The 26,680-nt window shown below is 40.1% G+C and overlaps 1 protein-coding gene across 2 annotated transcripts in view; it reads left to right on the forward strand.

Annotated features, from left to right (window-relative positions):
* The window catches only part of PRKG1 (protein kinase cGMP-dependent 1), a 925,871-nt gene that overhangs the window by 119,389 nt on the left and 779,802 nt on the right, over window positions 1-26,680 (forward strand). For both annotated transcript variants that reach the window (XM_030570100.1, XM_030570099.1), the window contains exon 2: window positions 18,575-18,741. In XM_030570100.1, coding sequence (XP_030425960.1) covers window positions 18,575-18,741 — 167 coding nt within the window. The remainder of the gene's footprint in view (window positions 1-18,574; window positions 18,742-26,680) is intronic.

Below are 26,680 nucleotides of genomic sequence, written 5' to 3' on the forward strand. Positions count from 1 at the left end.
TAGGAATGGCTCCGAGGTAGCACTGCTCAGTTTTCCCAAATCTTCACTGTGACGCCCCCTCATCTCCCTTAACCTCCAGCTTATCTCCATTGCTTTGGTGCCATTGCAGGTTCCCCTTACACAGGTAGAACTATCTGCTGGGAATCTCTGGGTGTTTTAAGGCCACTCTGCACTGCTTAAGTCTTCAGGAGACCAGAGAATCTGCAGATATAGCTCTTTATTGGTAAATTCAGAGGTCACTGAGAGACAATAAATATTGAGCTCCTTGACACTTTTATTTTATTTTTTGAGGATCACTTTCTAGAATCAATGGCACTTTTAAGCAGTGCCCATATAGAGAATAAGAGTTGCTACCTCAGCAAATCAGTGTAAAAATATTGACAACATTTCATATTTTTAAAGGGGTGGGGCGATTAGCAAAAAGGCACTTTGTTTTGGTCTCTCATATGCCCTTTTTTGTTTTATGTAATTTAATTTACTGTGCCGTAAGTAACTTGTCTCTGGCTTTGTAGGCTTGATAAAATTGCAAGATCCTAAAAAGATGTTTGTGTTTTGTCAGTAGGTATCACTGGAGAAGCCAATGTGGAGCTTCTCCAGAGCAATTCCTGGAAGTTAAATCAGTTGTCTGGTTGCATAACTACTTCCTGAACTTTTTCTCAAAAGATAAAGCCCACCCTGAGAATGATGAAGCTTCACATCTGGATTGTGACACTTCTACAGTTTGAGGATTAGTGAAAAAAAGTATGACATTTATTGTTTCCATTTAGCAAGTTGCATATATAACATTCCCTTTCTCATGTGTAAGAATATTAGAAATATTTCTGAATGGAGAAAACAGGGGTCTATGTGGGGCAGGGGAAGACGGTCCCTCTCTGTGATGCTTCCCAGGGGTCCCTTGGATTGTGAAGTGCCTCACTACCACCTCCCCTTAGCATGAGGAAGCATGTCTATGCTTGCTGTGAGTCAGTTCCCCAACACTGCCACCCTCTGGTAACACAAGCATTGCCTTCCAGGCCTCTGCAGGCTCTGCTCTCTCTATATATGTTAATAATAGGCACAGTCCAAATCCCAAGTCCTGTAAGTGTCCCCCTGGAGTGCCCAGTCCCTAATCCACTGGACACAGAATTTCCAGATCCTCTATTCTCAAAGGAACAGTACACCACAGTTTACCAGTTACATAGTAGAATACCGCTCTGTGAACGCACAGCACTTAGATTTGTTTACAAAAAAATAAAGTATACATTTAACAAAACAGATTCAAATGATAACAAGCAGAAATATTGGAAACAAAGGGTTACATACAAAGTAAAATCATAATGTGCATACTAGAGTCTAAACTTAACTGACAAGATATTCACATCATGTAGAGAAAAAACTCATCCAAAATCCTTCCACCATATTGCAGTTAGGCTTGGCTGTAATCTTCCATTCATGAGACAAGCATGCTGTCTTCTTCTCGACTGTTCAGTGGAAGGATCCAGAATGTCTCTGTCTCTATAGTTTATATACAGATTTGTTGTAACTGTGTTGGTCCCAAGGTATGAAAGAAAGAGAAGGAGGGTGACGTAATATCTTTTATTGGCCCAGCTTCTGTCAGTGGAAGGTACGAGTTCTCAAGCTACACAGAGCTTTTCTTCAGCTCTGTCTCTGCTTCCTTCCCTGGACATGGAGGAGAACGCTGTGTTAGCTCGATAAACAGAAGTTTTGATCCAATAAAAGATATTACCTCATCTACCCTGTTTCTCTATGGGTATAGTCCACGAACCCATTGTCTCACTTGCAAACAGGATAACCCTTGCTGCTTGTGTTTTCCTTGCTAGGATCTCCCCAGACCCTTTACAATTACTTGATTAGGATTTTGCTCAGACTGGAAATAGATGTACATTGTGAAGTATGCTACTCAATTTATGTGTAGACAGAGCGATTAAACAAATATCTTCTGCATGCAAGAAACCTTTTTTCTCACCATTGGGCGACCATTTCCAAGTCCAGCTCTTAAGAACATAATGTTCAGTGTATATGTATGTAACTCCTCACATATTATCCCGGCATACATTTCACAATACACCTCTACCCTTATATAATGCAGTCCTCGGGAGACAAAAAATCTCACTGCATTATAGGTGAGACTGCGTTATATCAAACTAGCTTTGCCTCCCCCCCAGTTCCTTGTTCCCTGACCACTCCCTCCAGAGATCCCCGTCCCTGCTCAAAGCAGCATGTCAGAGCTTTACCGCCTTGTATGTGAACCTGCCTTATATCAGGTCGCATTATATCGGGGTGGAGGTGTAATTATGAATACTTCTGTGGCACAAGCTATCAGCAGAGATCTCGCATGACTCTCTTTGGTGAATTACTATGTAGATACACTGGGTCTTGTAGCCTTTATGCACCCCTCTGCTAGCTGGCACCAAAAGGTCCCCAGAATGCACGCCCTGCCCCCACAAGTGTCCATTGATTAGTCACATTTAATGAAGCAAAAAATACGTTGCAGCTATATAGTGCTTTTTATTCAAGGATTTCAAAATGCTGACCCAGTGCATCTTGCTTGCTAACTGAAGAGACTTCTATAGAAGACAGCACGTGTCTGAATGCTATTGTTCTAGAGCTATCTGTTGTTATCATCTGTCTAGAATAATTCCCCTTAGGTCAAAATATGAAATGAATATCTAGATTTGACTGTAGTGTTAGAGAAAAGTAATACACTCTGTGAATTTATTTTCATTCTTGGAAGCTCGATTCACATCCAAGCATGACAAAGCAGCAATCTGTTCAGAGCTTCCTCATATAAGGTTAAGACTAAGAGCATATGTTATTACTAGCACTCTAGCTGAAATCTGGATGAGTACAGTACAGCTTAAAATAGCTTTCATGGCCATTTAAGGTAAGTTTTGGCTCTGAAAAAATCATATTTAGTAAGGAAACAAGAAAATTGTTATAATACTTCCACAGAACCTAAAATCTTAGTCAAAATGGTGTATGACATAGAAAAACTTTTTTAACTGAGTAGCTAGGCTGTATTGAGAAGCCAAGTCTACAAGTTCTTCTTTCTGTGATGCCACAGAAAGTCCTAAAATGATGGCAATAATTAGCCTTTTGCTGTGTGTCACTTTTTTCTCCCAAAAAGGTCTTTATTCGTGAACAAAAACTCATGAATTTGTTCTTTACCAATTTATTTCTGTTACAGTAGTGCTGGCACTAGGTGTTATCTGTTTTAGCTCCTTCCAATTACAAGTGCAAAATATTGTTCCTTCCTTCCTAAAAGGAGAAAAGTATGTTAAACGTCTGCCAAAACAGGTGTAGGAGTAGGGGTTCATTTTAAAAAATAGACTTCTTGTTTTAATCTGCACATTGGAAGAAAAGTGTTCTATAATGACTGAATAAAATATTTCTTATAATTTACAGGTGACCAAAGTTCAGTATTAAATTATTCTATCTGCCTCATTATTCCTTTCCTATGACAGGCTAATGTTGTTACATTTTAACATCAATTTGTCAAATTTGAAAAAAGACAGTAAGCATGGGGCATCCAGTGTGCTATCTCTGATTAACGGGATGCAGGCCAGAAGAGTTGGTTCAATCTGTACTTACTGTCAGTTATACAGACCTTAATTTAATGCATCTGGTTTTCAAGGTGGATTACTTGGTTTTTGAAAAGTCCTAATTTTTTTATAATTGAAACTATATTATACCTACTGAGTAATTGCCGTTAAGAACTTGGTGATTGGAAGCTAGATTTTATAGCTTATTGAATGGAAAACTGCAAGTCTTTAAAAAGCCTAACACAAACACACATAGAACAGTTAAATTAATATTGGATTTTTAATTGTCAAACTGTGAGCTAACGAGCATTGATTATTTTACAAAGTCTTCAGCCAATATAACAAACCTAAATTCCTGTTTTAATAAGAGTGCTTTCTTTTAGTAAAAGAAGCAGCAGGAACTATGAGTAATTTATACAACAGAAGCTCCACACTAGTTAGATCATATTTAGAAAGAGTCTCTCCAGAACCTCTCTATCCAGTATATCTTTTGGTTTTGGTGAGAGAGGCTATTCAGACTATCAGTGATGGATCTAAACATCCCCACCGCTGAGTTTTGGTCAGAGCTGAATCTGGAAACGCTTCTATTTCCTAGATCCCTTTCATATAGTCTTCAGAAAACACACTCAGAGGAGTAGGACAATTGGAAGACCTAGCTGATTCCCTAGGATTTCTGCCTTTGTCTTTATATAAACACAAAACAAAACATATATAAATGCATGCACAAGAGGGAAATAACATAAAATAATATTTAATGTTCATTATTTGTAAATCCTGGGAATTGGAGGAAACTTTCTGCCCCCCTTTTTTTTTTTTTTTAAGTCTCCAAGTGGGTGTCCTGGGCATACCTGACCAAGGAGATAAATTGTTTTCAAGGGGTCCAATTTACTTGGCTGATTTCTTAGCTCTCTGACCCCCAGATTTTTCTGCACTGCTTTGGGAAAATGACCACAATATTATTGTTTTTAAAATTTAGGAAAACAATATCCAACTGTAGGTGAATTTGGACAATGGAAGTGTCTGGAGTGGGACTCTAGATTGCCTGCCTTGCCTCTCTATTCCTTCCCTGTTATATTCAACCTCACTTTCATGACTGTGGCAGTTACAGCCATGGCACCTGTTGCAACACAGTGGTGTCACCACTAAAAGTTCTGAGGATTTAAAGGCATTCCTGAGGGATTATGCAAAAGCCAAAGTCTCAGACCAAAAGCTAGAATCTGACCAGGAATACTGCAAAGAGGGATTCAATATTAATATCTAAGAATGATCTCTGGGAGGGTTCAAACAGCTCTGGTCTAGTCACTTCTTGCTATGCATGCATCGCTCCTGTTGACGTTGTAAAAGATGCATGTGTTTTGAGAGGAGAATGGGCCAGTCTCTAATTGGATTGCATTCCTATTTGATGTTGGTTCCCTAGCACTAGATGGTATAGAACTCTGCTCTCAAACGTTCACTAGTCCTTTGAGGTACTAGCAGGTGAATCTCATTCTGCACCTAGCTGCCTTAGAGCCCCAATTCTTGAACGTTTATCTTCCTGGCCATAGCCAGCTAAGGAATCTCGCCCATATCATGACTTCATTCACTGAAGCCAGTTCTAGCCTCCAACAGTGAGTTGGGCTTTGATTTGGATGGTATTTCTCACTCACACAGGCCTCTGATCTGCAAAGTCTGGGTATTCCACTAAAGTCATAAAAGGCTGAGACCCACACAGCCAATCCCTTCCATAGTTGTCAACAAATGCAAAAACAAATTCCCTTTCAGAGAGCCTTCTATTCAGCTGTGGTCCCAACGAGGCTCACAGGCTCATATGAAGAAATAGTCTTACTGAAGATCAGTCAGTATTGGTCTGCCCTTCCTTCAGGGAGAGACCATCAGGCAGTGGTCATCTGAGGAGCTCTGACCTAAAGCCAGCCCTCTTTCTAAGAGAGGAAGACTCAAGGTCTTCTCTCTTTTTGTCTGCCATAAACTGCTGTGTCTTCCCGTTTCAAGGTCCTCCCTTCAGGTCTGACATCTCTCAGAGGTTGGCAAGGAGTTGGGGGTTAAGGCTGGCTGAGCCCGCAATAGTTTATTAGCCCTGTGTTGCCGAGTGTGGGGCACCTGTTGACTAAGACCACTGAGATGGGCCTTCAAACCCCCTGATGTCCTGAGGACTGTTTCTGTTTTGGATACAGCTCGTCACTCTAAGAGTAGAGAGAACATCAAATTCCAACAAAAGAGAAGTCTTACCTACATAGTCTGGATACTTTGCAAAGTTCAGCAAGATAGGTCCACCAAACATAATTAAAGTGAATATAAAGGAGAATATATTTGTATAAAGCAGCATCCTTTTCTTGGCTCTGCTTTGGTCAGAGAGATGCAGTCAGAAATTCCTTTCTTTTCTCACTCGGAGACCCATTGTTCTTGTATCAATGCACACTTTCATTATTGTGGCCCATGATCTTGTTACACTTGCTCTTTTTCCCACTGGTTAAATCTTGTCAAGAGAGATAATTTGGTATTTAAGTTTACAGAATTCACCATCATATCTGGCATCTTTCACAAAAGATATTTACTCAGCTGTTTTGGCTGATTATCATACCGGACAGCCTCCCCAAAGGGGTAGTCTGCAAATCCATTCAGGATTGTATTCATTACTAGACTGCCTAGTCCATTTTATCCTGAAATAGCTTTTTTGAAGGCAGATGTGCGTACACAAGAAGTGTCTTTTTAAAAATGAATTTCCCCCTCACTCAGGAAGATCTTTAGGGATGCTAATTTATTTTTCAAATATTTAATTGTGTGTAAACACAGGTGTTAACTGTCTCTCACAGGTATCACTCACTGTTTCTTAATGGGATGAAGGGGTGCATGTGTGCATTTTACTATAAATCTCTATTAGCAATGTTTGTCCTCCTCCTCCAAAAGAAATGTAAGCTATGGATAGCTACCCATTCCTCTGTCAGAATCACTTTGCAAGTTTCTTACTTAAGCATCTGAACCAATTTATTGTCATAATTGATTTTTTGATAGTCTTTTCCTATGATAAATACTCTTTGGGCATCTGTTACTTTGTGGAGCTATTTGCTTCAGCTAAACAAGGCTTTACTGGAATGTCACGTTCATGGAATTACAGAGGCACTGGGAGCTGCTCCTCAAAATGAAACTCGGTGCCTCAGAGAGCCCCAAATCTTTGAGACCTAGGCATGTTCTAGCCTATCTTGTGTCAGTGAGTGTGATGTCCCCATAGTTAAAGTGAAATAATTAAAAAGAATATGGTTTTCCATTGCCTATCCAGATAGGCTTTGAATGACATTACTAAATTGTAGGCTAAAGGTACACCTTAGCTTGGGTGATTGGAGCATTGTACTGACATTCTTCCTTGTAATTTCTGTTTGCACTTTAATGAGGAAAGCAAAAACACAATATATTGAGCAAAACTGCAGGTGAATTACATATTTTAAAAAACATTGAATAAAGAAGATAATTTCAGCCAATAGCAGTAAAATACATTGATAGCCTACTTAGATATTCACACAGGGGGGTGCATGGTCAACACAGCTTATAATTTGGAAATTCTCTCCCATAAGGAAGTAAACAATAAAACTTTAGAAACAAGTGTGAAAAATACTTTTTAAAAAAGACCATATGTTTCATTTTTCAAAAATGTAGGTCAAAAACACATTTAATTTCTCTAGGGTTTAGGTTTATTCCGTTCCAAACACTCCATTTCAAAAGTTGTCTACTAGTCTAAAAGTGGTGGTCCTATCATGTTATTGGATAATATTCTTGCCAGTGAACTGCTGTACTTTGCGTAAATGAACACTTTTTAAAATATACACTCTAATCACACGATTGAGGCTTACAAATTCTCCTGATGAGCAATGCTTCTATTTTCTTCTTTTTTAGTTGAGATGCTGGGGAGTACACAAAACAGGTTGTTTTGTACTGCACTTGATGGAAAACTAGCTTTCATGGTGTTAGGCATGCATGTTAAAGGAAAAGGGGCTCTATTTTTCCTTCAGGTTTGGACTTGACTTTTATTCTGTTTCCAATCCCTGAGGTAGAAAATCTGTCAGAAACCTAGGAATGATTATATTTAAAATTCTTTTTGAAAAAACAAACAAGAAAAATATTGCCAAAATACACAGGTAAAATACATCCATGTAGCGTAAGGAGGTACAGCACAAACAAAACTTAAAGATTATTGCTAGGCCTAAATGTCTCTCTGCTCCCATGTTACTGCTAAGATTTCTTTATAGAAGGACATTTCCTAGAATTCCCTATCCAAAAGATTTAAAATCTTCAACCACATTGCTCCTGTACAAGAAAAAAAAAAACAACACATAATACTCATATGCTATACATGTACTTTAATCCACTCCACCACTCCTTAATGCAAAATCCCCATAGTAAAAACACATTTTATTTAACCTTCCACAAACAATATTTCCTGTAACAAAATTTCTTCAGTTACAAAACTACATCTGGAAAAGGGAATAGGTCTAAAATCAGAGATCAAACTATCTTCTCAAGCATATGGAGCCCAAACTTCTGCCTGCGTCTTCTATACAGGAAGATCAGACCACGCATGAGAGATCTAGGTACAACCACTAGAAGAGTTGGTTGGGGCTGGGGGGGGAAGAAACAGGTTTCCCTCAACTTTTTGCTGTTCTGGTGGTGGTCACTTTGATATGGCTACTGGATTGAGGCATTTTCACTGTAGGTCCCTCCATAACTTCTGCATCTTTGATTGCTCAGGGTGAGTAGCAGTTTACAGCTTTCACTATTTAGTTGCATAAGCAAACATATAATTTACAAACCAAAAAAGAAGATACCATATGTGAATCAATATGCATGAGTCAATCTGGTGTACAACAACCCTCTCTGGATTGAATAATATCAGTTTGATAATCTGATTCTTATGTACTCTTCCTCTGAAAGAACAAGTCTCTTATGTTCTAAAGATCTACTTCTGTATCCAGAACCTTCTAAACATCTCTCATTCTTTTTATACTGGACATGTAAAACCTTAAGATTTTCTGAATTTTTTTCTTTTGGTAGATTAACTTTGTATTCTTTTAACATAATGGATATTTCTTAGGTTATTTTTGGTTTTTTGAAGGGAAAAATAATCCATAATCTGTAACTATTAGGCCAATCACCATCAGAAATCCTCATCTTCTGTAGGTATGCCCTGTTTCAGGACAGCTTGTATAAACTTAACTTAATATACTGTACTGAACAGAGAAGGACTTAAGTATGTGTGTTAAGTGCTTTCCTGAATCAGGGCTTTAATGAGGGAAGGGCTGATAGACGAAAGCTTTGGAGATGTCATGAGTGAAAGGGTCACAGGTAGGCGAACTGTTATAACAGTAACTTGAAAATACTCTGTAAATTTCAATAATAATCACATCCTGAATTAATATGCTTTCCAGCCTTTTCTCTTGGCGTTTATTAGCCTGTGGTATGGATAATACCTTATAAAAAAGGAAGTAACTCAAGGTACCATTCGAATAACATTTCTCTACTTATAAATTGCCTTTGAGGCTTTTACAGACATTTTGGGTCCCATTGAATAGCTAATGGAAAGCTAGATTAGACAACTGGCCCTGCCAGCAGGTAGGGGATCTTGGGGGACAACTACTGCACTGATGGGGTGCAAAATAAACTTTATTAAGAAAATGCAAAAACAGGGAAAATTCAGTAGTGAGGGGTATGGGGTTTGTTAAGGTAGACAATTGGGGAGGGTTTTTTTTTAGTAAATAGTATAGGGGGTTTCAATAATGGGGTACAATACAGTGGGGTACAATACAGTTGGTAACCAATTAACACTGAAGTATAAATCTAACAGGTAGCTAACAATTTCTATGTAAAGGGTGTGTCACAGCAGCATATAACCAACTAACAGTTATGGGTAAAATGTGTTAAATAACCAACAACTCTAGGTAAAAATGTGTCACAGTGGTGTAAATGTAAAATGTGAGATGTGTCAGAGTGAAGAACGGTAACCAATGGGGTTTTATGCTAGACTTCAGTAATACAATTGAGGTTTGGCAGCAGTAGGAGCGGGGTGAACACATGGGGGAAGGGATTAAAAGAGAGAGAGAGAGAGAGAGAGAGAGAAAGGCAGTGGTAGAGGAATGAGGTTGGGGGATGGGGGAAGAGGAGCACGTGATGGAGCAGAGACCAAAGGCAGAGGCGCTGTGGAGGGAGATTTAAACTCAGGGAGAGACAGAGAGCAGACAGACTGCAAGTTTAAACAGCAGAGAGACTGCAACGAGTGACTGGGGAGCTCATGGGGAGACACGGGCAAGCTTGGGGGGGTTAGGGCAGTGGGAAGACAAACCACAGTTATACAGAACACAGCAAAATCTTATTTATGATCTAACTTAACCAAGACTACACAAATTAGCAAGTAACAGAACACAATGCAACAATTCTTTTTTAAACCTAACTTACAGAGCACAATACAAACAATTCTTTAAACCTAACTTAACCACAGCTATGCAAAATGAAATTACAACTTATCTAGACTAAGAACCTGATTTTAATAGGTGCACCTTACACTATGCCGATTCTTTGATTGGGAGGGGGAGCAGGGTACAGCCCCCGGGGAGGGAGGTGGCTGCAGCAGTGGGGCGGCTGCAAGCCAGCAGCCCAGGATACAGTCCAGGAAGGCACAGCTTAGCAGCGGCACAGGCTTATTTATAGCAGCAAAGGCACTGCAGAGCAAGAAACAGATTACAGATACAGACCAAGGAGTTAGCTTGGGTCTGTCTGCTGGGGAAACAAGGCCAGCAGCTAGGACAGGGGGAGTCTGCAAGAGGGAGTTCTTACCAATCCCCAGGACAGCAGCAAGCACAGAGGCAGGAACAGCAGTAGCATCGGAGGATGGAGAGAGGACTCAATTCGCTTGCAATAATCAGTAGATCTCCAGGCACAAATTGGTTGTTCATGGGAGGGGAGTTTAAAAACGGGGGTATGCTAATAAACAAACACGAGTGGGGAGAGGGCCCCCCAAAGACCCCTAGCTGATCAGACCAGGTAGCAAAGCAAGGACCTTCTCCAAGGTCTGATCAGAAAATGTCCTGCTTTAAAGGCAAACTCAGGCAGTTTCCCACCAGTACTTTTGATTGGCTCCTCTTGATACAGGGGAGGAGAGAAGGCAGGGAAAGGCTGCAGGTAAGCATAGGCATGCCTGGACATGTTCTGAGCCACAGGTATGACTCATATGCTTAATTAGTTGGCCACTTCAGGACTTGCATTTCTGGGCAGCGCCCCCCACACCGAGCCCAGGTCTGAACAAAGGAGCCAAACAAAGAAGCAAGAAGCCTCCTCCCTAGGCAGAGCAATGGCTCCAGTTAGTCTGTACAAGCCATTCCTATGAATAGGGCTGTGACTTTAGTTAGCACAATGGCCGGGAGGGGCGGCCACACAGGACAAACAGAAAGGAGAGGGGAAAAAGGAATGCAGCAGGGGGACAGCTGTAACAGACAACAACATTTGCTGGTACTTGCTCTCTGACTGTAAATTGAAAATGTGTATCTCTGTTGCCATATTTAAATTTTGTAGCATAATGTGTCCTCATTTTTAAACATCATGTGTGATGGATTTAACTAGAAGAATGCTGAGGCTGTAGTCTGGAGTCCTGCAGTACTCACACTCTAAAAGAGTCTGATCCTACAGCATGTCCCTTTTACTGTAATCTGTTGAACTCCGAGTGGAAAAGGACTGCAGTCCTAGCTCCTGATCGGGATGTATTCAGAGACAATTCCCAAAAGCCAGAATTTGACCACAAATTTAAACAAACTGAATGGATTTATTTGCATGTAATGAAATGTTTTTGGCTCATATGAGGTTTTTTTCCTCCCCATTACAGTGATGTAATAACACAAGAAATACAGATACTATTGATGGTTCTAAGGGGTGAGTTTGCAAGAGATAGAGACCTCACCAACCTAAGATTTTCTTCTTACCTTCTTGAACTCCACTCTCCTCAGTAAGCATTTATTGTATATCTCGTAACCCAAAGCCCTGCAAACCCTTCCCTATTATATATGATACTTAGTCTGTGAGCCACTAACTGAGAATTTTTTGTAGGCTCCAGGCAAGTTTGTTTCCTCTCTGTGATGATCTGCATGAAATTTCCATACTGAAGAGTCAAGCAGTTAGTTAAAAATAAGATTTATTAAGTATATAGAGAGGTTCAGTTTAAAACAACGCTTTTACAACATAACTATTCTGGTTGTCTGGAAAAGCTCTACTAGATACTTCAATTACATCTAAGGGGGAACTGAATTCAAAATATGTTACCTTCTGAAAAGCCACTTTCTTTTCTCTAGTCGTCTTAGCCAGCCAGTCTGCCTGATATATTTCCTTCTAGTTTTGCCCCTAGCTGCCTCCCTTCAGGTGTCTCTGGTGTAGCTAGTGTGTTTATACTGGATGCCCCAAGTTATGATCCTGATCTCTGTTCCTAAATTTGTTCTGGGTTGCATACAGTGCTGTTTCACTTTCCATATGCTTGGTCCACCTTTGTTTCTCTACATGTCCCTTTTCAAGGTACAAACCACACAAATGACAGCCTGTCTAAACTAGGGAAATTTGCACCAGTGTAAACTACAATGGTGCAATCCTCACAAGAAAGTACAGAGTAAATTCCTTTTAAGCATGTTCCAGTTTCTGCCAATGCAGCACATCTGCATTAGGACTCTGGATGAGTGCAGCTATACCAGTACAAATTTTCCTGGTGTTATGCAGGACCTGAGTCTTTCCGTCCACATTTGCATTTGCTCTTTCCTCCCCCTTTGAGTGATGGTCTGACATTGAAAGAAGTCCTTTTGAGATGTTAATTAAACTTTGTTCTCTTATTTATTGTATGGGACTGAAATTGTTGTTCTAGCAGATGGCTAATTGCCTGCTTTTGGCCCAGTGTTTCAAGTGACTGGGATCATATTCTTAACATTAATTCTGGTTTCTCTAAACTATGAATTATTGACAGATTAACCCTCAGTCTGTCACTTGAGGTTTTGATGCATTACTCTGTACATTATTAATTACTGTAGCATTAACTTCTCTTGTAATCTAAGGTTGTATAGTGCTTCATTCTGTTTTGAATTTCTCACTATAGTAAATCTTTCACTTTTAGTGAAAAGTCTCACATTTCTGCAGGTGTTATCAACAGCTTGTTAGCTCCTTGGGCCAAATTCTTCACTGAAGGGTGGCCACGTCCAAAAAGCAGCTCTATGCTTGGCATAGGTGGATTACCCCAGTGTAGATAGCCTCTGTTGGCATATACCTAGTATAGTGGCTTCTGAACCAAGTCTCCCACTTGCTGATGTAGTGGGTGTAGCTGCATTTTCTGTGTGTTCTGGCAGTCTTCAACTGCCATATTGGCTCCTTGGAGCTTTTGACAGTAACACAGGTTAGAGATAGTCTAACATACCCTGGAGTACAGGACTGTCACACAGCAGTTCAGGGTTGGTAACTCCATAGGTGGTTTAAAGTCACTGTTGAATAATCTCTTGAGAGGAGGCCACAGCTAAAAATCTGGGCCTTTATATAGTACAATTATTTAAATCTTTCTTAAGATGCTCTTTCTCAAACCCTATGAATCCCAATATAATTAGCTGTCCTACTGCCTTACTGATTATTTTGGTGGTTATTCAAATTAACATGGAAAAGATCAAACCCATGGAGTTGTTGAGTGCCATTATTTTCCCTTTTTATTCCTGATAGTTTCTCCATTATATCATGAACTTCCTCAGAACACAATGATTGCTTATTGCCAGGGTTCCTATCTATTCTTCTATCTTCCTTTTGAGAGTAATAAGAAAATGAATAAGTGCTTCTTTCTACTCTGAGTGTCCCTAAGTATTAGGAACCATTAAACTCCGTACTAAATAAATATTCATGAAAGGGCACTCTTCTTCAAATGGGGTCATCTGGAGATAGCCTGCTCCATTAAAAATATTGTAGGTTTATTTTACTTACAGACGGCCTCCCTTGGGATAGCAAATCAGAAAATACAAATGAAATAGTGACTCTCCTTCAAACATAAAAAGAGAATGCCGTAACTGTCCATTATTAAACCACTTACTCTTGATTGAAAAGAAGATACTTTGGGGCTGTTTATCCTTCTCTATCAAAAAGTTTAGACTCATTCTTTTGTTCAGGGATTGATGCAATTTTATAAAACTAAAAATTAAGGAATAATGGGTGATGGAAATATGAGTTTATTATGCTGTGTCTGAATTATTCATATGCTTAGATAACTGTCCTATATAAAATACATTTTTATCTGAAATACTTCCAACATTAATTTTAGTGTATAAAAACTGTATCTATTAGACAAACTAGAAAAGTTAAGTATCTAGGAATGGTACTGGACTTGCATGAGTAATTCTTTATATTACCAGGCTGATAAATATCCACCCCTTGGAACAACAGAATAAATTTTATTGTAGTCATGACCATATATTTGCACTTAATTCTGGACTAGATCAAGCTGAGCATTATTTTATGCGATGGTGTAAAAAAAATCATTGATTAAAGGAATTCACTTTGCTCAAGCTATTTTTTTAAGTTTGTGATAGGATGTGAACCGTGATATAAGCTTACCAGTATAAGCACTGAGGGATTAGTTTATTCATATGTGGTTTGCCTTTATGAAGAGGAAGACTGTTTACAGAAATTGAAATGATGTTCATCACTGTGGTTGCTGGCTTCTACGAAAAATATCTGTCTCAGGCTAACTACTTCTAAAAATGACTATATTTATGATATGTTGATGGGTAAATGTGATTAAAATCAATATTATCCCTGGTAGTCTGTGGAGACATTGATTTTTATGATTTTTCACTTTTGGCTTAGATAAGTATTATCAATATAATATTTGGCATATCTTTTGTCTCATGAAAGTGTCCTGTACTGGCAGGGAAATGTCTTCGTGATTTAGTGGGTCATCTTCATCCGTAATTTCTGCGATCCTTCTTCATGTGCTGCCTTAGTAGGACCTTCATATGCTGTAAACATACTATGTCTGAGATTTTCTTACATGGTGATAGGAAGTCTGTGTGAAAATGTTACCAATTCCTGTAGTTTGCTTATGTCATACTTGCTGTATGGCTTCTGTTCCCATAATACAAGAACTAGGAGTCACCAAATGAAATTAATAGGCAGCAGGTTTAAAACAAATAAAAAGAAGTTCTTCTTCATGCAGCGCACAGTCAACTTGTGGAACTCCTTACCTGAGGAGGTTGTGAAGGCTGGGACTATAAGAGCTTTTAAAAGAGAACTGGATTAATTCATGGTGGTTAAGTCAATAAATGGCTATTAGCCAGGATGGGTAAGGAATGGTGTCCCTAGCCTCTGTTTGTCAGAGGATGGAGATGGATGGCAGGAGAGAGATCACTTGATCATTGCCTGTTAGCCTCATTCCCTCTGGGGCACCTGGCATTGGCCATTGTCAGTAGACAGATACTGGGCTAGATGGACCTTTGGTCTGACCCAGTACGGCCGTTCTTATGTTCTTATATTAAAAGATAATTCCAAATGGTTTTTCTGCTCCTTTTGCCACTCCTGCTTTATCACCCAGACTTTCTGAGACCCCTTCTGGAGCCCCTGAGATGTTTTTTTTCCCTACTTTTCATAGTCTCTGCAATAATTTATATAATTTTTCTGTTGCCTCCCTAACTGATCAGATTTAGCTCCAACACTGTGTCTGAATTCCCTACAGTCACTTGATGGATATTCTTATTCTTATTTATTATAAACTCTCTATTTGAAAGAATTGGACCTTATTTTATCATCAAGGAGAGTCTTGTCTTGACAGTTAAAACTGAAATAAATGTCTGTAAATGTAATGTTACTTGATATGATTAACATGGAAGCTTCTGTTATACTTGTTAGCACTCTGAATGTTAATCACGAATGCTCTTTTTTAAGGGGTAGGAAACACCAAGAAAGAACTACTTAGACAAATCACAGTATTAAAACTGCACTTCTGAGACTTGACAAAGGCTCAGTCTTTCAGTAGCATAGATGAGCCAATGATGGAGGAAGTTGAATATCCATCATTTCTTCATCCTTGCAAATTTCCATAGTCTGTCATTACCATTAACAAGAGCAATAAAAGAATAGGCGTGGTTTGGGTTGTTTTTATTTGCTTGTCCTAGTAATCATAATGATGAAATTTTAACTTTAATTAGATATCATGAAAGTAAAAAGTTTTCAGCAAAGTTAATCTAGTTGTTTTTCTAAGTCATACTGAAAAGGCTAGTGTGCTCTACACACACCGACTGTCAGTGCTGTTTGTGTTTGATGTAAAGTGTTTTGTTTAGTGTATTTCAATGAAATAGATGACTGAAAGCCATATTTGACACTAAAGAATGAATTCTGTGCCTAAAATAAGGTTGAGCTGTGTTTTCCCAATACACTTGCAACGCACGTGCTATATGAAGTAATATCCACAAGACTTATTTTGAAAGAATTTCTATAATGCAACAAAACCAGTGTATTTTTAACTACTTATTTTCTGTATTTCATTTTTGTTTTAAGCTTCTAGAGCCACAACTTGGGCTCCTGTTGAAGAAAGCATGGTAGTCTTGGAATATATTTTGTTTTCTGTTGCGAGATAATATTTTCATATAGTAAACTTCACTACAGTGCATAGACTCTACACATGGTCCTACCTACCACTTAAACTCCTTCTCCCAGATCCAGCCCACACCTACTCTTAATAGTTGGACTCGACACTGAGGAAATGAGCAGGAGATAAAGGTGGAAGCAACACTGCTGTTTAGGACCAAGCATTCACCTCATGAATAGGGAGGATGGGAGGAGCTGAGTGGCAGTGAATCATCCACCTGTAGCTACCACCAGCACATTGGTGTGCAAACAGCTGCTAAGAAGCTAAGATTAGCATCATGCCAAGAGTGTGTGATTCTTGCATGTTCCCCGCATATCTTGCTTCCACTTTTTGTAGAGCTTAAGTGATGCATACAGCTTTGTGAGAGTCCTCAGCATTAGAATGAATTTAACTGAGAAGGGCAGATCATTTGCCTTGTTTCAATTGTCATTGCTCCATTGACTTCAGTAGAACAATGACAATGTACATTGACAGAAAATCTGCCCAGTAATGGGTGGGATTAAAATATGCCCTTCTGTCTGAACGCCGAATATAGTAGTGACAGACTATCTGGTGGTGTACCATATAAGTAAACCGACTACCCAGAGCATGAACCATCTGAGCCTTTTAGATGAGGGGGCTGATTTTGATGTCAGTTACACTGGGGAAAATCATGAGACTTCATTTAAATGAAGTAATCATCTGGTGTAAATGAAATCAGAAGTAGACCCAGGGAGTCAGTAATCAAATTAATCAAGTCAAAGTTCTTCAATACAATAAGATACCTTTTACATCTTCTTTATTGTAGATAGGCTTTGAAGTGAATTTCTAACATTCAAATTCCTACAGGCTTTGTCATCCTAGAACAGGCCAATAGACCCTTTGGTCCACTATTCTGCCACATATACATCCATGGAAGGACACTCCTAACCCCATGGACCTGGCATATTTGTAATACAGTATAAGGAACTGGTTTGGGGGAAAACAACTCTTCCTAAGGCCAGAGGGTGATTGACTTAGTGAACATTAATACTCCCTTTTTTAAAATCCTAGCTTGTTGTAAATGTAGTAGCAGTTTTGTTTTGCTAGTGTCTGCTCTCTAAAAAGTAAATCATTTGCACTCTAATCAAGTGTTTATATAAAGCCAACATGTGGAGTAAAAGTGTATATGTCTGTGATCCCACAAATGCTAAAGATAAAGGTATCAAACAGAGATGGGTTAATGGCAAAGATATTGCTTCCAAATGATCCTTATTTAAATTATCCCTTTTAAGCCCTAGTTTGTAAACACCTACCATCCTCAGCTATTCATTTGTACAAAATCCTTTAAGAAACAATTTTAAAAAAAAATGATATAATGATCTTATTACTCTCTGTACTAACAGATGGCTTAAGATGGACTTGATAGACAATTTGGGGGGAAATATGTTGAGCATGAATAATAGTGTACTGTTTAACAGTTACAACTCAGGTCACAATCTAGGAGATGATCCTTCATGTAGTAGGAGTTGATGATACCTCAGTAAAAACTTTTGTAAAATATTTAGAAACAATTCTGTTGGTCATAGAAAATATATCTTCTGCGGTGGCAGAGATACTGAAGTACGTCTGAAAAAACAGGTTAAACTGTACATTCAGCTATGCATCCCAGAATATTATAAGAATAAGGATGTTAAAATATCTGGTTAACAATTTATATCTTTTTATATTATGTATGTTGACAATAAATTGCTTTCCTGCTAACACTATCAAAAGTTGCTACTTAAGCTGAGGACCTCTGACTTCTACTTCTAAAGAAATTGCATGCTAAAAACCCAAACAATTGTATGTTTTTTTGCACATGCTAATAAAATAATTCCTTGAAGATGCCGTGAATGTATAATCAAATACATTTTTATTTCTGTAATAATGTTTTCTATGTTGTATTTAATGAGCTTTTGGAATATCCTTAATACTACAGAAGGAATGCCCAACATGTACATTATTGCAACTTTTTGTACTCTCTATTTTTTTGTCATTATACAAGCATAATAAACTACAAGTCACAAAATCTTAAATTTCTCTTTTGTTGTTTTGTATACATTGAGAATAAATACTAGAGTAGTTACATTATTTTCATGACATCAGTAGCTTAGAGATGACAATTATAACCATTTAACTCTACTTCTCTTCAAAACTTGGCATATCTAATGTTCTATTTATGATAAGCATTCACAAGTTAACAAACACATGCACACATACCCCTTTGTATTTTTCATTTCTTCACAGATGGACTTTGCTTTCAGATTTTTTGGGAAAGTATTGGAATCGTTACAAGCAAATACATCCATCAGCGCACCAGGGCACTGTGTGAATGTGCTAAACTTCACATACTGTTAATGAACTAAATTATCAGACAAATGGATAAATCTTGCCTTTCTTGCCATAGGTCCAAGGATCTAATAAAGGAGGCAATCCTTGACAATGACTTCATGAAGAATCTAGAACTATCTCAGATCCAGGAGATTGTGGATTGTATGTATCCAGTGGAATATGGGAAAGACAGTTGCATCATCAAAGAAGGAGATGTGGGTTCACTGGTGTATGTCATGGAAGGTATGGTTTGTAACCCTGACACTTTGACCATTTAAATAATTCCTTTTCATCTTATCAGCCTGCACTCAGACTGAAAATGTATTTCCTGGCACAGATCTATTTTTATCTTCAGGGGAAGTGTTTGAAAAAGAGGTGAAATACCACTTAGATATGATTACTGACTGATTGTATGGACTATTTGTTTTTGAAATGTTAGTACTAGAATTCATTGTGAGCGAAGTCCCTGACCCTACATTGATATCCACTAGTACTGACCTGAACCTGCGTAAAGTTCTTTGAGTTTGAGTTTATGCTGATAAATCTTGATATAAGTTCAGAGAATAATGAAAGAAGAGTGGTCTTGTGGTTAAGGCACAAGACTGGAGATCAGAAGAGCTGACAGTAAAATGGAGATAATATATTACTTCTCCACCTCCTAGAGTGCTGTGAAGCTAAGTTAACTAATGTTTGTAATGCACACAATGAGCCTCATATGTTAAAAGCACCATGCAAGTGAAAAGTATTCTTATTTAGGAGTAACAATGGAGAGTAACTATAGATACATCACAATGTCTGAGAATACAAATAAAGTAACAAGAAAATTGTATTTTCTCTTTGGAACAAAATAGTGTGTACAGGGGGTAGTCTATATTCTTCTCTTGGGCAGCCACAGTATTTCTGAGAATCGTATGATCTGATTTTTATAGGTGCTGAGCCCTTCGAGCTTTCTTTGCTGTCAATGCTCAGCCCCTCTGAAAAGCAGGCTATTGATGCATATCCTGGGACTCCTGAGTTGCTCTAAGACTTTCCATACACAGTGTGTGACATTTTCAAGATATTACTTTTTGGAAAAAAAACCCAAAACTTGTCTATATGGGAACACAGGAATTGCCATATTGGATCAGACCAGGAGTTCATCTAATGCAGCAGTTCTCAACCAGATGTCTGGGGCACCTAGAAAGCCTCAAGCCCGTTTCAGGCGATCTGCCAAAATAAACCAGACAGCAGTGCCAGCATTAGACTCACTGGGGCCCAGGGCTGAAAGCCAAAGCCTGAGCAACTTAACTTTGGAGGGCCCCCTGTGGTGTGGAGCCCCAGGCAATTGCCCTGCTTGGTACCTCCTAATGCCAGCTCTGGCTTTTAATCTACTGAATATGCAGAAAAACAGTTGTGGCACAGGTGGACTGTTGAATTTTTATAGCATGTTGGGAGCGGAGAAGGGGCTCAGAAAGAAAAAGGTTGAGAACCTTGATCTAATAGAGTTTCCTGTTTCTGAGAGTGGCTAGTACCAGAGGTTTCAGAGACAGGTGCCCCTGGCATTGGCCACTGTCAGAAACAGGTGGCTGTACTAGCTGGACTATGGTATATAAAAATAAATATACATGCATACAATAATTTTCCTATTCCTTGTCAGAAACATCTCTTATGTTAGTCTGTTAGACCAGGTAAACATTGAAGAATGCAGTTTGAACAGTACATACCATACTGGCTCAAGTCTCTGAACGATGTACTGGAAAACATGTATCTATGAATTCATTTCCTAGACTTAGATCATTTAAACAAAAGAATGCTCAAGGCAGTAAGCCATGCTTTTTAAACAGAATTTCTTGCCAAACTCTTAATAATGCTCTCCAGTTGCAAAATTCTTCAGCAGTTTCCTAAAACAGCTTTCATTTTTCCATCCTTTTAAGGCTAACTCCTTTCTCAAGGCACAGATTTGATTTCTTCAGATTTTGATATTTATATATTTTATGCATTAGAACAATATTCTGCACTGTGAATTAGTAAACGGGAGAGTAAAAAACCAGCTCGCTAGATAGGTTTTTCACATTTTATATGAAAAGGCAAGTAATTTTAAAAATAAATAGTTTGATTGTATGAGATGTCAGAAATAGTCATTTTTACTTAACTTTAAAATGTACCACATTGAAACAGAACACGTGTTTTCAAATGTGTGGGATGTGTTTGTTTTTTTTTAATTTAGCAGTGTGGTAAGTTAAGATTCTAGGCTTTTGCATGCATTGTTCAATGCCATCTCTCAATACAAAAGATTTCCAAAATGCTCAAAATCCAAATCTGTTCTAACACAACACTGCTAATATGTGCAAGGGACATGGCTATTGACAGCCATTCTATGCCGTATCATCCTTTGGCAAATCTGAGAAGAAATAACTACGGAACCAATGTTGACTCTGTTGGTCCCTGTTTTGTGCCTTGGAAAGAAATTTTGGGGCCAAGGTACAGGCATGAATGCAAAGAAAGGGTTCCTCAGGCTGCCATTTTGCCACTAGAATCTGGTTGGGGAATACTAAAGAGGATTTGACTCTTCATTGGAAGACCTGGGCTTAGGTTGCTCCACGAGAGTTATAGAATTTCTCTAATTACGGCTGCCCACGATAAATGCTGCATTTACCTACCAAAAGTGCTAAGGACACTGAAGCCTCCATGCTGTGGGGTTTTCAGGTCAACTTTGTCTCTGCTGCAGCTTGCTGTACAAGGACATGACTTTTTGGCTCTCAACAAGTCTGTTTGCCTGATCTTGTAACTTAATTTAATATTTATTTATATAGTTCCACAGCATTTTCTAAACAAAAAAAAATGACAAAACGTGTACAGTCTATGCTTAGACATATTGCAGTGAGTGACAACAAAAACAATGGAGAGGGAAGATGATTTATCCAGTGGATCAAAACAGGGTTATGAGCACAAGCTCATTTGCTTGCTTTGGCTAGGTATATATGCATCTTAATCGGGGCTTTGGAGTGGAGCCCAGAGCTGGAGCACGGAGCAGCTCTGGAGCAGTGGAACTGCAGGTTTTTGCCTGGAGCTGGAGCGGAGCCGGAGCACAGCTCCAAAGCCCTGATCTTAATAGTTAATCTTTTTAAAGTTTTTGTTTGCTGTTTATAGACTTTAGTTTTAATGTGTAAGTTTCACTGGAGAAATCTTTCATTAGTTTGCTATCAACACAATTTTCTCAAATCATGTTGAAAACATTCTTTTCATGGATTCTATTCTTCACTCTGGAGGCAATTCTGCATCAAAAAAACAAAAATTCTGCACAAAATATTTTAAAACTCTGCAAATGTTATTTGTCAAATAATTCTGGAGGCTTCAGCATGGCAGTGGAGAGTGCAGACCACTGGCTGCATGGAGGAGGGAGATCCTGTGCCCGGGACAAGGACTTGGTGGTGAGGCTGCACTCTTCTCTGACACAGTGCAAGACCGGGCCTATGCAAGGCACACGAGGTGTGGGCAGGCAGGCTCAGCCCAGCAGGATCCAAGTGTGGAGGGGCTTAGTGTGGAGGATCCAGATGAGGGGCAATCTGGGTGCAGGCAACTCAGTGGGGGATTTGGATGTACAGGAGCTTGTTGGGGGGTGGGGGGTTCCAGGTGCAGGGGCAATGGGACTCTGCAGGGGGGAGTTAGGTGAAGATGGTTGGGGTTTAAGGGGGGCTGTCTGGCTGTGGGGGTGAGGGGCTTGGCAGGGGGGATCTGAGTGCTGCAGGAGTGGGGCTCAGTCAGATGGGGACCCAGGTGCGGGGGGACTTGTTGGGGTGATCCAGGTGCATGGGGGTGGGGCTTGCTGGGGTGCGACCTGCTTAATGGGGGAGCCCCAGCTGTTGCCGCCGCTGCTGCTGTCACAATTGAGGGGACACCACGTGCTGGGTTTCTGATTTACCCCCACTCCTCTATTCCCTTCTCTCCCCCACCCCATCCCTCTTCCTCTCCCCACTATCCCTGCCCCACTTCTGGCACTCACTGTTGTATGGAATACAAGATGTTGGCCATGTAGAGTACCCAGTACACATAGAAGGGGAGGGCAACTGGCACAAGGACACAGGAGGTGGCCTCCAGCTGCAGAGTCAGCAAACTGGAAGGGCACTCCTCCTCACCTGGGCAGCTCTTCACTTGCATAAATGTGGGAGGAGGCAGTGGCATGTGACCCTGCATGCCCCTCACATTTTACCTATGGGGGAATACCTCCCAAACTATGCCCATAGGCATCCTCAGCACCATGGTGATTTACCTCTCCACTGGCTGCTTTAGAAAGGATGTGCCTATGCTGGTAGGGAGGGGTGCGTGACTGCTCTTGCTGCTTCTCTGTTATTTTCTGCAGGGAGGCACAGAAATCTGCAGGGAACGTGAATTCCATGCACGCAGTGCAACAGAATTCCCCCAGAATTCTCTTGTGCCTGTAACTCCCATGCATGTTAATGGAAGTTATTCATGTACAGCACTAGGTAACAGCTAATGCAGTGTCTTTCTAGCTTTTAGTTCAGCATTCAGATGCAGACTTTTTAATGTCTGAATTAGACATCTTTGCTGTTTCCTTAGATATCTTAATTTTCTATCAGTCTAAACACTGTGTAGTGAAAAACACATCACTTTTGTTGTCACTTTCTTCTGCACACATTATACTATCCATTTCAAAGACATTGTGATAACCTTACATTGCCCACATGTTGCACTGATATCTGATTATCGTGAAAGAACAATAGTGATTCCATGATTAAGACTGAAAACAATTTGTATTTATCCATGTGAGATTTATCAAACATGCTAGTTCCACTGAATCTAATGGAGTTTTGACAGTTAACGTACCTGTACGCCATAGTTTGAGTTCCTAATTCTTCTTCAGTTCCCTTTCCATGAACATTTGAAAAAAAATCTATATGTTTACGAAATTCCAGAGTGAACACTGTAGATCTGAGAATCTTGACAGAGTATAAAGCTCCTAAACTCTGGCTTGACCACTGTGGGTTTTCTACACTTTGTGAAGGTAATTTCAGATCTGATAAATTCCTTAGCCTAGAGTGTGTGGTTTTACTGGCCAAGAACAGCCCAGAGAAGAGATTATGACTGAATCACAGTTCCCTCCTTGGTTCTCCACTAGCTCCAGCAGGTAAGTAATCTGCTATTGCCATATATCAATATCAGATTACTTTTCCATCTGTGCTAGATGGTGCACTGGGAATCAGTCTATCCATTCCCCACCCTTGCGTGCCACCCTCCACCTAACTATATGGATGGCAGAGCCAATGATTCTGCAGAAACTGTTCTCCCTGTTTGATTAGCAAACAACCTGCTGCATTCAGCTTCACTAAGTGAAACTTTATTAAACCCTGGGCACCACTTTGTTCATGTGTCCGCATTGTTTCCAGAACAACTGCTCATATTCCCTGCTTTCCTGGTGTTCTGTCAATAACAGTCCCTCCAGGAAACATGGACCTTTTGACACTAGTCCCACTGATCATGGTACATCTTCCGTATTTTACAAACATTTTAATATGTATATTAAAAAATAAATAACTGATGCCCAGACCCCCACCCCAGGTCCCTTTGTCCAGAGGTTGCTAGCACATAGCCAAACTAGAGTCTTATTTTTACCACAGACTCAGCTATTTACATTGTCTGAAATAGCTTGTTCTCAACAGATGACCATACCAGGGGTGACCTCGCTCTGTATCCCAGTCTAGCAAACAATCTCTGGTGAATCTTTCCTCCCTGTGGGATTGGCCTCTGGATGTCTCTTTGACCATCTCTGTAGGCTTTCTCTGCATGTCATCTGCTGGCTTGTAAGTGCCTCCTATTCCTTTGGATCGCTTGTCCCTCTCACATAGCTGTCTAGTATGACCTTGATGCTGCACCTCTTGCACTCTTTTAGTCCACTCCTTCTGGTATGTCTGTAATGGCTGCAACCTCACCGGAATTCCTGTCTCCTGGGCTGGTAGGTCTTTGGCTGACCTGCCATACTGTAGTGCCTTCTTTCTCTGATTGTTGGCCATCTCTTGACATTATCTTCATCCTTATGGCTGCAACAGGTCTCTCTTCCTTGGCAGAAGAGCTTTGGTCCTTTGCCCCATCAGTGCCTGTGCTGGACTGTTTTGGTACCTTCTTAATGAGGTATTCCTCATTAAGGTGCCAGAATTGTTAACAAGGGCTCCAAACCAGAAGAAACAGTCTTGTGTAAGAGTCCCTTAGATGCTTTCACAGTTGTTTCCACCTTTACTACTATTCTGTGGGTATACTGAGGAGGAAGTGTGGTGGTCAAACTCTCATTTGTGTGCCAATTCCTTGAATTCTTCTGAGGCAAACTGGGCTCCATTGTCAGTGAATATCATGTCCAGAATGACACATCTCTCAAAGAGGGCATTCAGGTAGCCAATTGCCAACTTTCTTCTTGTATCAGGCAAGGCATGAACTTCCCAGTAATCCACTGTAATCAAGTACTGCTTTCTGTTGACGTTAAATAATTCTGCTCCCACCTGTTCACATGGTTGGGTAGGCAGCTCATGTGATAAGTCTTTCTGTTGGCAGTTATCACATGACCAGAATGTGTCATACAGAATACTGCTCCTTGATAAAAGGGTATTCATTCCCAGACAGTAAATACATCCTCAAGCTGTTTAAGACAGCTGTCAATGCCCAGGCTTTAGACATGCATTTTTTGCACGACATCCTTACATAATGAGGCAGGGACAATAGCTCTGTCCTTGAAATATCATTCCATCCTGAACACTCAGTTTGTCTTTAATTTGAAAATATGGTTCTGCTCCTACTGGTACTAGACTGTTGTCTTCTGGCCACCCTGCTAGTCTAGTTCTCTTGACTGCCTGTAGCTGGATGTCGTTTTTTGGTGGCTTCTTTTATTTCTATCAGCTTCAGCTGTAGACACTGGGAGATTGAATCCATTAACAAGCAGCTTTGTCTTGAGCCCCTTCTCCCATCTCACTAATGCTGGGTTTCTGTGCCCGTTCAGGATGTCAGCTAATGTCAGTAATCATCTTGAAGAAAAGCTAATCTCCACCTGATAGCGCTGGAGTCTCATCAACATTTGCTGCAGTCTCTTTGGGAACTAAAAGGGGCTTTGCTTTGATTGTCTATAGGGTCTTATGGTCTGATTCCACCACTACTATATGGCCATAGGTGTACTGATGGAATCCCTCTGTTCCAAATACCACAGCTAGAAGTTTTTCTGTTTGGGCATGCCCTTGTTCAGTCTCTGACAGCACTCTGCTGATGCAAGCAACTAGCTGCTCTTGCAAAAGAGCCATACCAGTCCTTTCTCCAAGGAATCACATTGGCATGTTAGTGGCTCTCTTGGCTTGTAGTACTACAGGACAGTGTCATCTCACAGGCTTGCTCTTGTGGACCTGCACAGTCCCACTGAACATCTTGCCTTGTGAGCTGAAGTATGGATTCCGCTACTGCAGCCAGGTGTGGACACACACTTGGACAGAAAATCTATCATTCCCATCAAGCACCGTATCCCTTTAATGTCTGCTGGACTGGACATGACATGCCTCTGGCTGCCTTGATCTTGTTGGCATCTGCTTTCAGTCCCCTTGCTGTGAACCTCACTTCACCCTGTTTGAGTTGAATTTTTCTGGGTTGAGTTTTACATTCTTGTCCCTGAATTGCTGTAGAAAAATTTGTGCTCCTCTTTTAAGGTTTTGTTCAACTCGTTTATCTCCGCTTCCTTCACCCACAATGAGGATATCATCTACAATTATTTTCACCCCAAGCAGTCCTCCTAGTACTTGGGTGAGTTTTTTCTTTGGAACTTCTCTGATGCAGTGCTTATGCCCACTGCCATGTTCAAGCTTCTGTAGTGACCAAATGGCTTTGCAAAGATTTTCAGCAAGCTGTCCTCTTTTAAGCAGACTTATGCCACAACCCATTCCTCACATCGCAGACAGAGAATTCTGGTTTTTGAGAGCTCTAGCAAGAGGCCATCAAGTGTGGATAGTGGCATCTTTTCAATGCCTGGTCTATGCAGATATGGAATATGCCTGAGGGCTTCTTTACCATCATGGTGCTGCCTACATGGGCTTAGGCCTGTAGGGATGCTATGATACGCCCTGCTCTGCAGACTTTTGAGCTTCTTGCTTACTGGGTTACATAGTGCCACTGGAATTTTCCTTCATGATAACCACCTAGGTTCTACTGTGGGGTCTAC

The sequence above is a fragment of the Gopherus evgoodei genome, chromosome 7, assembly GCF_007399415.2.
Source record: "Gopherus evgoodei ecotype Sinaloan lineage chromosome 7, rGopEvg1_v1.p, whole genome shotgun sequence".
Lineage (NCBI taxonomy): Eukaryota > Metazoa > Chordata > Testudines > Testudinidae > Gopherus > Gopherus evgoodei.